This window comes from Galeopterus variegatus, unplaced genomic scaffold, assembly GCF_000696425.1.
Source record: "Galeopterus variegatus unplaced genomic scaffold, G_variegatus-3.0.2 Scaffold120, whole genome shotgun sequence".
Lineage (NCBI taxonomy): Eukaryota > Metazoa > Chordata > Mammalia > Dermoptera > Cynocephalidae > Galeopterus > Galeopterus variegatus.
This window is the reverse complement of record NW_007726231.1, coordinates 272,003-286,202: the sequence shown is the minus strand read 5'-3', so window position 1 is coordinate 286,202 and position 14,200 is coordinate 272,003. Positions and strand designations below refer to the sequence as shown.

At 34.9% G+C, this 14,200-nt stretch overlaps 1 protein-coding gene across 9 annotated transcripts in view; it reads left to right on the top strand.

The window, feature by feature from the left end:
• Positions 1-14,200, top strand: part of CADPS2 (Ca++-dependent secretion activator 2) — a 506,787-nt gene that overhangs the window by 368,243 nt on the left and 124,344 nt on the right. For all 9 annotated transcript variants that reach the window (XM_008587894.1, XM_008587876.1, XM_008587886.1 and 6 more), the window contains one exon: positions 6,981-7,082. In XM_008587894.1, coding sequence (XP_008586116.1) covers positions 6,981-7,082 — 102 coding nt within the window. The remainder of the gene's footprint in view (positions 1-6,980; positions 7,083-14,200) is intronic.

Sequence of the window (14,200 nt, the reverse complement as noted above, 5' to 3'; positions counted from 1 at the left end):
TTTTCGTGTCCAGCAACGGATCGCAACCCTCAGTGTCGCGCCCGTACCGGACCGGGACCGGCAACGGGATCACAACCCTCGGTGTTGCTCCCGCACCTCGCTCAGCCAGTGAGCGGGAACCGGTCTGTATGTGGGATCCAAACCCTCGGCGGGAGCGCCACCGCACTCCCAAGTGGCGTACTGTAGCAGTGCGCCACCGGGCCGGCCCCTATTGTGGCATTTCTTAAGAAGACTTAACAAGTAAATGTTTTTTAATTAATCAAATGCAGCAATTTTTATGACCCATGAAAAAGACTTTACCTAGCCGGCAATATCGCACCATTTTACAACATAGAAATTAATATATTAAAACAATAAGATATTCTTTATGTATCTTATTGTTGTAATGTTGAAAATGATTGTAACAAATGATAAAGACCATAGTTGATTAAGTTGCAAGGAAATTAATATTTTCATGCACTGCAGGTCAAAGTGTAAGCTAAGTGCTTTCTGAAAAAGCAGTCTTGCAATATATATCAAATACCTGAAAATATACATTTAACCAGCAGTATACTCCCAGGGATTTATTCAAAGTAGACAATCATATATGGGTTAAAAAGATATAGTATAGGGGCCGGCCCGGTGGTGCACTGGATAGTGCGCCGCTTGGGAAGCGCGGCGGCGCTCCCGTCCGAGGGTTCGGATCCCACATACAGACCGGTTCCCGCTCACTGGCTGAGCGAGGCGCGGGAGCAAAGCCGAGGCTTGCGATCCCATTGCTGGTCCCCGGTCCGGTACGGGGGCAACACTGAGGGTTGCGATCCGTTGCCGGACACGGAAAAAAAAAAAAAAAAAAAAAAAAAAAAAAAAAAAAGATATAGTATAGGATTATTGAAGTACTATTTATGGTAGAAAAAAATAGAGGAAAAAAGTCTACATTTCTACTACTGGAGAATTAGATTAATAAATTATGGTACATACATATATGTGTATGTGTAGATTAATAAATTATGGCACATACATATATATGTACGGCACATACATATATGTGAAGAATGAAATATCATTCTTCTATTAAAAAGCACATATTAGGGCCGGCCCAGTGGCGCACTGCTATAGCGCGCCGCTTGGGAAGCGTGGCGGCGCTCCCACCGAGGGTTCGGATCCCACATACAGACCGGTTCCCGCTCACTGGCTGAGTGAGGCGCGGGAGCAACACCGAGGGCTGCGATCCCGTTGCCGGTCCCGGTCCGGTACGGGGGCGACACTGAGGGTTGCGATCCGTTGCCGGACACGAAAAAAAAGACAAAAAGGAAAAAAAAAAGCACATATTATAATATTTAAATGATGTGAGAAAATGTTTACAGTTCATTAAAAGAATAAAAGTATGAATCAGAATGTACAATATGTCTATAGATTTATAGAAAAAGACTAGAATATTTACAGAATAGTATTATCAGTTACTTCTGGTTGGAATGCCTATAAGAAATTATTATATTTTTCTTTATTTTTCTAAATTTCTCCTCTCAAAGTATGATTTGTATGAAGTTCTTTAATTACAATACACATTAAAAAAATAGTATTAAGTATGAAGCAGAGGATAATATTTATGTCAGAGAACCTTGTATTCTCTTATTTCTTAATTCTCTTTATTTTTATTTTAAATTCCTCTTGGTATTTTCTTTCCCTTAAATTCTAGAATTGTATACTGCAGTGATTTTAGTTTGGATTAGTCCAAGAAAGTTTTTTTGTTTGTTTGGTCTCAAGAGAGGCCAGTTATCAAACACCTTTCTTTCCTTGGCCTAGTCATCACCACCCTAACACGAAAACTAAGTCACAAGATCTTGTACCTTCACAGAGTCAGATTAATGGTTTCACTGCAAAAGTGTCTACTCTTCTTTAAAACTTCCAGAGAGTTAGAATGCAGTACAAAATCCTAATAAGGAAGGGATTATGAGGAAGGAGTATTTGTAAAAAGGGAAGAATATGATTTCAGAATTGCGTCTTCTAAAATATTTTCTCATAGGAAATCTGTTTGTTCCATCTCCATGAACATATAGGGATAGAATTAATTTCTTCTTCAGGATTATTTAATTTGGGGGGGATGTAAGTGGACGCTGATTATGTACTATATGACCATCCAAATGATATATCATTTTGATTGAAACAATAGGAGATGTTAAAGGTTAGGAAACAAAAAAGGAGAAATTATTGTTTTCTCCCTCATTGGTCTTCCGTTATCTCTTATTCTCATGCTGTGACTTCCTCTCCTTTCCATTCTGTTCACAAATGGATATTGGTGGGAAACACACTAAGTGTAAAGTGACTTTACTTGCTGTGCTGCAGGAGGAATTGACAGTTCAGAACTACCACCCTCTAGGTGTCTCTCCCCTTCTCGCTCTCTCTAAAGGAAGCTAAGATGTCATACATTCCTCATAGGAGAGGGCAGGTGGAAAAAAGCCTACAAGAAACTCAGAAGCACCACAAACTTTGCCATTTGCCCACTGATAGCTTGCAAAATAATCTTTTACAACAAATTACCAAACTTCCAGGACTAACAAACTTGCCTGATGAGTTGGGGGGTAGAGAGATTTCGAAAGAAACCTGTCTCATCAATTTAACCAAACTTTTCGATGCCATGTTAATCACTGGTATATTTACTCAACCAACAAGTTTCCTGAGCACTCTGTACCAGGCAATATGCAAACTCCTAGTGCACATTTAACCCTCAAGTATGTGCAAGTTTTCCAACTGATAAAAATGATTGAGCAAATACCTGTAGAAGATATGATAGTTTTCATTAAGTAATAGAATGCTCACATCAACACTAAATGATGATTTTTAAGTAGAAATTGTGGGGAGATCCCATGACTAAATAATTTTGGAAAGCATTGTTTTAACAAAGTTAAACATTTCTTTACTATCGGGCTTCTCAGACTCCTTTATATGCTGTGGTTTCACTATGATCGCCCAAGAGAATTGCATAATTTGTATTGTTAAAAATATTTGGGCTGTTGAACCTGTTTTATTGGAGCATCTCACAGGATCATTATTTCTTACAATGTTTCAGAAAATACTGACAGCCGGTAAGTCTTATTTACTCAAATTTCCCAAAAGAAATGGATATTACACATGCCAAAATTGGGTTTTATTGGTATTGTGGGCCTCTGAATTATTTTTATTTTACTGGAAAAAGGAACTGTAAGATGTGTGAACCACCAACTGTTCAAACAAGGGAAGCGACACTACCAGTTTGGCCCATATCTGAATATTTAAGCAGATTTCCTCATTGATATTTTCTCTTCTGCTCAAATGCCTGATTCTGCAGCTTAGTTTTGTATCCTTTTCCTCTTAGCTCTTTCTTGAACTATAGTGTAATTGTCCTTTACCTTTATAGAGACTAATTTCTTATCTGTTCTACCCCAGAAGCCATCAGAGATAATAGAATATGGGTTAGTAACTCTGTCTATCCCTCTTGTTCCTGAGTTGTCTTTTAAAAACATCTTTCTCAATTTAGATCTATGTTGCACGTGTTTAAGGAGGAATTAGTAATCATGACAAGATGTTCAATATATATATAAAGGATTTTGTTTGTTTTAATATGCCTTAATCTACCAGATTGATGAATAGCACCAATTACAAAATTCCTTAGTCCATGGAGGAATTTAATGAAATTAATATGTGTAGACCTCATGAACTATATTTTGGATTAATCCACCTTTCAAAAAAGAGTGTGCGTGTGCGTGTGCATGTGCGCATGTGTGTGTGTACACATACGCATGTGATGGCTTCTCTGAAAACAGAATGTGACCCATAGGCAGATGTAAGATCAGGCTATTGAGAATCAGTGGCAGAAGGTTCTATTGTACAAATTCTGTTTTTTAAGAATCTTTGAAGTATAATTAACATAGACACAACTGCCTTTGGCATTCAGTTGCTTATTACCTAAAACCAGAAGGAAGTTTCACGTCACAACTTGTTTAACTTTATCTGTAATTAAAAGAAGTGTGTCTACTATTACACCATGTTTTATAATTTGTTCATATCTTAAGCTTCTTTCACAGAGCCCTCTGTTTTTATTGAAATTGTGTAACTCCAATAACTGTACGCCCCAGGAAAAAATGAAAATATTAAATCTCAATACGTGAGAATACCCCTTCTTCTGATTAGAACCACTTTTATATTTAATTATCAGTCATAGAGTTAAACCCCAATTAACATTCAAATCAGAAAATTGGTCTTTTATGATAGAATTTTAAATAACTACATTTTAATATAGTCTTTTTATCAATGTCAAAGAGGCATTATTTTTACTTCTATTATCTCAGGAGAAAAATTCTGTTATTGAAATTTAAAGTAAATTGTTTCGCTGTTAATTAAAATGGCAACTACACACTAAAGATTTTCTGCTAAGTGTGAATACATGCTAACTTTTGCTAGAGATCTTTCTACAGAGAATACATAACTACAATCCCTGCTTCTGTTTTCTCTTGACAAAATTTTCTATTTTGCCTAGTTATAAAAACATTCTAAGTAATTTACACCCTATTAATACTCATGATCAATATTGATAATTTGTCATATTACTAATTCACGAATTCTCATAATCTTGTATATTTTTACATTCTATACATTACTCATTTCTTTCCTCAGCATACAAGGGTACTTCAAAAAGTTTGTGGAAAAATAGAATTAAGATAATACAAATTTTTTCTTGAACTTTTTGAAGACCCCTATATACCTCATATTCAGCATAGTCTAGTATACACAGAAATAAGAATTAAATAAAGTCATGTCCAAATTGTTAAATGTTGCATTTAACCTGTCAGACTTGTATCTCATTTAGTAATAAACTCAGTAAAAAGATGGTCCCTTACTGGGTATAACAGTCTGTTTCTTAGCAAAGGCTGACACAGGTGAACTTCTCCTTTGTCACTTTTTATCACCTGCACCCCTGGCTCCATTCTGTCAGGTCGTTGATGTGCCCCAGGGCACGCGACAGGGCAACTTACTTCATCACTGTGCATCACAATCTCATTTGACAGTTGAACCAAACAGGAAAATGCACTCAAAGCTAACCATATGGCATCTGCCAGAGAGCTAAGCCAAAGGATCATGTCAGTCATCAGAATAATAAAGATGAATTCTTTACTCTTTTTCATTGGGTTTGCATAAGTGTGTTTAGTGACATAACCACCTATAACTTTATGGTATGCGTTTTTATTTCTGTCTATGTAATAACATAATTTAGGGATAGTTTTTGTCTGAATGCCCAGATTCCCCAGTGAATAATTTACATAGAACTCCCTAGTTGGGCTTTTGTAGTCATTGTCAATGCTGATTCTTAGGTTACAGTCTGTTTTGTGCTAACATTACTCAATAGGAGTTGATTCTGAAGTAATTTGTGAAAAATCCATTATTAGATTAGCATAAGACATTGGAATTAGCTCATAACTCACTGCTTTTTAATTAATTTATCAGACTTCTTCTCCATCCTAAAAATGTGTGAAAGACCAATATCGTGCCATTACTTTTTCCATAGTTAACATGCAAAATGTGTTTTTATGGAATAAATGTGATTCATATATTATTCTGAAGTTAAATAATTGATGCTTCCTTATTTAGGCATGAAATTTAATTGTAAGAAATGTTTTCAAAGCATGAATTCCAGCGGTATGTATATTTCTGAAGTGACAAATTATTTACTCAATATTGGAATAAAGTTCTCATACTTAAATGATGCTTTGATATGAATATAAAAGGTCATTATGTCACTATGATTCAGATATAACTTTATAATTAATTGCTTTTCTTCTAATAGACTTGTTAACAAGCATCAAACATACACACATATACATATGTATATATACATAAAAAGTGGAAGTATCAAATAAAAATCTTCTTGATAAAGTTGTTTTAAGCATTCATTTTTTTGTTATTAATAATCCTTCTTTCAACCTATTTTAGACAAAACATTAAAATTAGTATATTGGAATGATAAATATCAGCATAAGTCTTTGGGAATTAAAATATAATCTTTAGAGAAATAAGCTAATGGGGGAAGAAAGTGATTGGTGTTAATTAGTGGAAAAAACTCATTTTGTTTTTGAAATAAACAGGCTTTGAAATGAATAAGAGATTAATATGTTTTTTTTCTCTGTATTAACAAACTGGTAGAATTTATATGTTCAGAATTTTAGATGATTGGTATATAACCAGATACTTAATTGGTACAGAATAAATTTTGAGTCCCTGCTATTAGATATATTTTATATTGTCAATCCTAAGCTTAGTAAAAAATTTTAACTTTTCAGTCTTCATAGTTGCTTTTTTTAACTCCTAACAAAAGCTCACATTGATTCCACAGGGATATTTAAAGACAAAATCTTGAAAAGAAACACAGGTAGTGTTCTCTGTATATTTCTTCTAATATTTATTTTTATTCATGTGCCCACATATTTAAACAAACAAAAATAGAACAGTAAACTTTTACATGTAACCAAATTTTCTGTGTTTCATACAATAATTAAAATGAAATCTCCAATTTTATATAGCTTAATTTTTACTTGGAAGAGAAGCAGTTAAGATGTTTTAGCTTGCATTCAGTTTTTTTTATAAATAATATTTCTATCAGAGGATATTCATTTAATTGGTCAAATGTTTGGTACCACTGTAAAACACTTTTCAGTGCCACTCTCAAGGACTAGTAATTGTTTTCTGTAGATCTAGAAAATATTTATTATAATCTTTACCTTGAAGGCCGTCTAAATGAGAATAATTCCATTCCATTTATTCCAGGTCAAAATATGAAGCAAATGGCTACAAATATCTCTGATGAATTTCCACTGTAAACATAACTGATATGAATACTGTGGCCCACTATGCCTTTTCTGTAATTATTTGGATTTTTAAGGGAAATATTATGTGTATAAATATATAAAATATATAAAATTAAATGCTCTATCAACATAATTACTGATTCTGGTATTTTTTTTTTTCAGGCCTGATGGAATTGGAACTGTTTCAATGGAAGAAAAAGAGAGATTTGAGGAGATAAAAGAGAGACTGTCTTCCCTTTTAGAAAATCAGATAAGCCATTTTAGGTATGTTTTCTATTTATTAATACAAGTATTTGTTTTTGTACTTCACTCAACTCTCCATTCCCTTACAAATTGTTTATCATATCTTTCTGCTACTCAAGAATCATTAATGCCACCCCCCCACACACCGCATTGTCTGCAGGGTATGGTTCACACTCTTCAGTCTGCAGTCTCCTTCCCAGCACCTGCTGTTCAATGTCCACTAGTCTCTTAGGTTAGCCATTCCCCTAAACATCTATTCCACTCGGCCTCCTGCTTGCCTTTTGCATTGCTCATCCTTGCATGGCCTCTTCCTCCTAGCTCTGGTGACTATTTCTCTTCTCTGTATCACCAGGCAAGGAGACTCTCAAGTCCCACCTCTACAGTGGAGCCCTTGTCAATTATTTAAGCAAAGAAAGTTCTGATGTCTTATAGCACTTTCTTGTTTATACTCTTCACATGTCACATAGTTATAACATACATTGTTTAAGTCATTAGTTATCTTTTTATTTACATTCTGTGAGGACACGGGCCATTGCACCAACCACAGTTCCTTGCTCAAAGAAATTAGCTACCAATGCTAAGAACCATTTGCAGAGTAAAAGATAAATATCTTGATAATACTTCTTTTCCCCTGATTATAGTTAGCTCAACAGAACCTAATGGTTAACAACAAATATGCCAGTACATTTTTTCTTTCTATTACTCTTATTATTAGACCTTATAAAATGTGAACATGTCAGTGTATTATGTCTCATAGCACGTCTGCGGTATGTATTTGATTCGGAATCATTTCATGTGAACTTAATGAAATAATAAACTCAGTGAATGTGCCCCCCAAAATACTGTTATGTAACCATTTGAATGCTGTATGGCCATTCTGAGCCTCGCTTTTCTTATCTGTGATACAAAGAGTTAGACTCGATGATTTTAAAATAATACTGAAGGAAGAAATTCTCAGAGGATATGTTATGCATCTGTTTCCCTACATTACTGGTTTTCATCTGGGGCCAATACCATGACTGTAGGGTAAGTAAATGAGGGAGGATTTTTGTTGTCACAATAACCAAGAATAGGAGCATTTTGTGCTGAGTTTAGAAATGCATTGCATGGGACAATCCCACATTGGAGAATTATTCTTCCCAAAATGGCAGTAGACTCACATTAAGAGAGACTGTTCCAAATAACATAGCCAAATTCAACTTACAGAGTTAGGGCTGCATTCTCTGCCTGAAATTTTGCTTGAGTTTATGAACAAAATGGAGACATAAGGAAGGCTTTTGCCCTTGCAGAGGCATGCTTCTTCATTTGCTGTTGTTGAAAGTGTTGTCTCTTAGGTTGTGTACAGTCCTTTAAATATATTATGTGTCTTTCAATGAAAATCAATGTAATTTTTCCCTTTTTGCCATTGTTGAGATGGAACTCATCATTCAATTGAATATATCAGCAACTGACCATTTCTTTATGGTTTTCACATTGCTCTCCTCCTTCATGGGATGGCTTTATCCCTAGACTGGTAGCAAGAAGACCACAGAATTTCTTGGCTTTACATCCATACATACCAGTATTCAAAGGAAACAGAAGCTGTCTCTTTCTGTCATTCTCTCTTAAAAGCATGAAAAGTTTCCTTTGAAGATCCTAGCAAACTATCCCTGAGATTTCATTTGCCCTAAATAGGTCATGGGCCTTGTTCTGAACGAAAGCCAGTGGCAAGAGGAAGCCCATGGAGCAAATGCCTCCATCAGTGACTGACATTCAGATGAGTTCACCATGACTGAGTTAGACTAATCAGAGCCATTGCTCCAGGGGAATTCTGTTCCCCACACTCACTCAAACTATTCAGTAGGGGACAGGGACTAACAGTTATCCACATCATTTATTGTAGTAGTTTCATCTTCTCTCTTTAGAGCTTTGTTTATCTGTTCCTCTTGTATGCACATCATCTTTAGATAATTTCTCTAAAGATGTACTTTACAATCCTTTTCAATTTTTTTTTTTTTGGTGTACTGAGGACAAGAATTGAAATTCATTGGTCTAGACATTTGGGGCTGGCTTTTATATTCCCATTAGATGTTTGTAGAGTTTGTGTAAATTTTACTAGTTTATCTTTCCTGAGTCTGTAGAAGACTGGATAGGAGGAAATGGGATTAAAATGAAATAGAAGAAATTTAAGATGACCATACAGGCAAATTTAGAAAAATAATACATTTAAAATTGTTCATTAGAACTCTTATAAGGATTCTACCAAATTATCTCTCTTCGCCACTTATGTTAAAATTTAGAAAGAACATAAATTTCTTATGAACTCAGGCTAAAAAGGAAAAAGTAGTATTACTAATAACTATTGTATATGAATTTAGGTAAAAGTTTATATTGAAAGTGATAATAGAATAATAATATTTTCAGATCTGCACTCAAAAAATGGGCTTACAATATTCCCTTTGGTAAAATTTACCAAAACAGAGGAGGAAACAAAAAAAGAGGAACAGGTAAGATCCCCAAAACAAGAAATCAACATGAGAGAGAAGGGAATCATAATAATGATGGTAAATAGAGACACTCAAAGTGATAGTTGATCTTAGAGAGTGACCAGTTCTGACTGGAGCTAGTCAGAAAACTCTTCAAGTGGATTAAATTGACAAAACACTGAGACATTTTAACATATTGAGAGATTTACCACCCAGAATAGAGTTTGGAGTTGTATTAATTAGACTATTAATTGCAATTAATAGAGTTTGGAATTATATTAAGTATATAAAAATAGGAAATTAAAAATATACACAAGTATTAATTATAAACAAAATATTGAATGAAGCTAGAAGTAATTGTAGCAAATACTCTCTGTTGTCTAGGATATCTGCATAATTAATATACTATGAATACTGAATTTAGATTTAACCCCCTAAAAAAGATGTAACTATATTAGAAAGATGGAAGGGACAGGAATTATGTTTGCGGTGGGGAAAACTGGTCATAAAAAGAAAGAACTACTTATATTCAAGATGCAGTAAAAAGATTATATTTACCCTTCCACCTGAAACAAAATATACAACAAAAATATGTGGGGAAAAAATGGCTTTCAAGGCATTTAATGTAAGGCAGTGAATGACAGTGATTCCTGCAATATGGAAAACAAATGAAGTAAGACCTTTAGTTGCCCCAGCTTATTGCCAGGAAAGTGTTTCTAAGACATGGACCAGGAAAGAGGTACCTGGTGGAGCCCAGTATACTCCCTGACTTGAGGAGGCAGAGCTGGGAGTCCAGGGAGGAGGCCATGGCAGCTAGAGCTTTCAGGTCAGACTTCTGAAAAAGAGAGAGAAAGGAGAGAGCAACAGATTTTTGCAAAAGGTCCCCAGAGTATGGATCATTGCATGTACATGAGGAAACTATAAAGTCTGGCAAAGAACCACATGACAGAAATACAGGAGAAAATAACCAATGCCAGTACAAAGCCAAGAGTAATTCCAGTTTCAGTTGGCCAGAATGGAAAACCTTCTAATGCATGGGCATCACAGAGTGATTACTGGGTTTGACTCAGCAGTGGGAAAAAATTAGCCCTGAAATAAACACTGCCTTGGTGTCTCCTAATATTAAAATTGAGACTCAAATAGATCAAACTGTTTCCAAGTAATTTAATTGCATTTCTGAACATAATGGTATTTAAAGGAGTATTAAAATATCCAGCCATCAACAAGGTAAAATTCGTAATGTCTAGCATTCAGTCAAAAATTTACAGGCATATAAAAAAAATGGTAAAATGTGATCAATGAAGAGGATTAAAAAAACAGCAAATCAAAGTAGAGAAATGACACAGAATATAGAATTAGTAAACAAGAATATTAGAAGGATTGTTACTATTGTATGTCATATGTTTAACCTGTTAAGGGAATGTATGGAAAACCTACAGCTAATGTTATACTTAATAATCAAGACTCGGGCCGGCCCGGTGGCGCACTGCTACAGTGCGCCGCCGCTTGGGAGCGTGGTGGCGCTCCCGCCGAGGGTTCGGATCCCACATACAGACCAGTTCCCGCTCACTGGCTGGGCGAGGTGTGGGCGTGACACCGAGGGTTGTGATCCCATTGCCGGTCCCGGTCCGGTACGGGTGTGACACTGAGGGTTGTGATCCGTTGCCGGACACGAAAAAAGGAAAAAAAAAAAAAAAAAAAGACTGAACGTTTTCCTACAATGTAAGATCAGTGTAAGATCAGAAACAAGGCAGGGATGTTTGCTCTCACTACTTCTGTTCAAAAGTGGACTGTATGTTCTAGCCAGTACATTAAGACAGGAAAAAATGAATTGATGGCATCCAGACTGGAAAGGAAGAAGTGAAACTGTCATTATTTACAGTTTACATGATCATCTGTGTAGTAAATTGTATGGAATCTAAAAAAACTTCTTTAATAGTGATTTTTTAAAAGTTGCAGGATCCTAGATAAGTATATAAATATCAATTTATTTCCATGTACTAGCAACAAACAATCAGAAATTGAAATTTAAAAACTATCACTTACAATAGCAACAAAAATTATAAAATACTTAGTGATCAGTTTGATGGAAGATCTGCAAAACATGTTCACAGAAGAGTAAAAAGTATTGCTGAGAAAAATTAAAGAAAACCTAAATGAATGGAGAGGTATTTATGGGTCAGAAGACTCAGTATTGTTAAGATGTACATTCTCCCTAAATTGACCTATAGATATAATGCTATCCCAATCAAAATCCCAGTAGGATCTTGTAGAAATTAACAACCTGATTCTAAAAGTTATATGTAAATACAAAGAATTTACCATAGCCAAAATAACTTTTAGAAAGTACAACAGAGGAATTTTGACACTACCTTATTTCAAGACTTATCAAGCTACAATAATCAAGATAGTGTGCTACTGAGAGTACAGAAATAGACTCAAACACATATTTGGTCTATTGATGTTCAATGCATGTGCAAAGGCAATTTGCAAAGTGAACTTATTTCCAACAATAGGTGCTGGAACTATTATATATTCAAATACAAACTCTTCACCTTGATCCATACCTCATACCTGATACGAATGTTGACTGAAAATGGATAGAGCTAGAAAACACACAAGAAAATCTGTGTCCTTGAGATAAACAACGATTCCTAAATAAAACACCAAAATTGTGAGTCATAAATGAAAAAATTGTTACCTTGAACCTCTTCAAAATTAAGAACTTTTGATCTTCCAAAGACATTATTAAGGAAATAAATAAGTCATAGGATGGGAGAAAATACTTACACAATACATATCTTTCTCACAAAAGACTTCTAAAACTTAATTATAAGAAATGAATCAACCCAATTATAAAAACTATTCTAATGGATATTGCACCAAAGATATATCATGATAAAAAGGCACATGAAAAGACCTAAACATCATAACTCAGTAGGGAAATGTAATTTAAAATTACAAGTAGGTACCACTACATACTTATTAGTATAGCTAAAATTCAAAACAAAAAACTGAACATAGGTGTTGGCATGGATGTGGAGAAACAAGAACTCTCATATGTTGTTGATAGTAATGTAAAATGGTACAATCCCCTTTGGAAAACAGTTTGGCAAGTTCTTAAAAATGTAAACACCTATTGTTACTGGATGCAGATACAGGTTCTTGGTCTATCCATGAAAAGAAAAATCTTTTCACAGGACCAGCTAAAGGGAAGGAACAGGGACAGAGAAACAAGACATTATAGGGCTTTATTACCAAGCACAGGCACACGTTAAGGAAGTACCCAGGCACCTCTGCCAGAGAGAGGTTTATACGCCTCCAACCTTCTCCTTCCTCTCTGTACCACATGGAAACTCCTAAATGCCTAAATGGCCCCATCCTCTGCCCTTCCTGTTCCACCTGCAGGTGCTGGCCCATGCAGTCTGAATATTTATGAGCAGCCTCCCTAGAGCATGTACCTGTTCTGTTCCTGCCTGCCTATCATATTACCTAGCCACTCCACTCCTAGATATTTTTCCAAGAGAAATGAAAGCATATATCTGCACAAAGATTTTTGTATGAATGTTCATACCAGCATTATTCATAATAACTGAAATATGAAAATAAGCCAGGTGACCATCAACAGGAAATGGATAAACTATGTATTCTGTGCAATACATTGTAGTATTCTGTTGCATAGAATACAATAAAAAATAAAAAGTGAACTGTTGATACACATAACAGCATGGATAAATGTCAAAATAACTATGCCTAGTGAGAGAAATCAGACCCAAAAAGTATATACTGTATATTTTCTCATACATAAAATTCCATGCATACAAACTAATCCAAATGATAGAAAGTAAATTAGTGGTTGCTTGGGGTGGGGAGGAAGCATTCAGGGGTCATGAATTACCTTGATTGTGGTGGTGGTTTCACAAGAATATACGTATGTCAAATCTTAATCAAATTGTGTACTTTTACATATGTGCAGTTCACTGTATGTCACTTACACCTCTAAATAAAGCTCTTTTAAAAAAATGAAAGGTAAGTGCTTATCTTCCATAGTGGGAAGCTAGTAGGATAACTAAAAGTGAAAAATCGAGAAGTGAAAATATTAGTCTGCAATTTAGGGATATGAAGTTTAAATACCAAAAGAGTCAGCTAAAAGCTGACTTTTTTTTTTTTTTCCACAGAGCAGAAATTACTTGGAGTGGGGTGTAACTGATATGAAGGACTTGCATTTTTTCATACAAAGCCTTTTAGAAGAAGTTTCCTCTTTAGACTATCTGTACATATAACTTCAATAAAAATAAATACTGTATTTAAAAATGTATAAGGAAAAGAAAGGGCTTAATCATAGGACTGATCTATGCAGGCTTATTTATCTGTGTAATTAATTTACTGAAGTGGAAATAAGGATGACTTCAATTTGTTCGGCTTAGGTATTAAATGTGGTTGAATTTTATTTGATAATTGAGTGTTTTCCACTTTGCTTTGCTGTTACAAAGCTGTCAGAATGATAAAAACCCAAAATATTTGTCCTGAAAGGCAGAACAGAACGATTCCCTTCTTTTAAAACTTGTTTTGTAAAGATTAAGCTTCTGTGTAGTTATTTTCTGTACTTTATTGATTCAGGATTACTTGTACTCTGTAAATGTGCTGAATTATTTACACATCATGGGCAGCTAA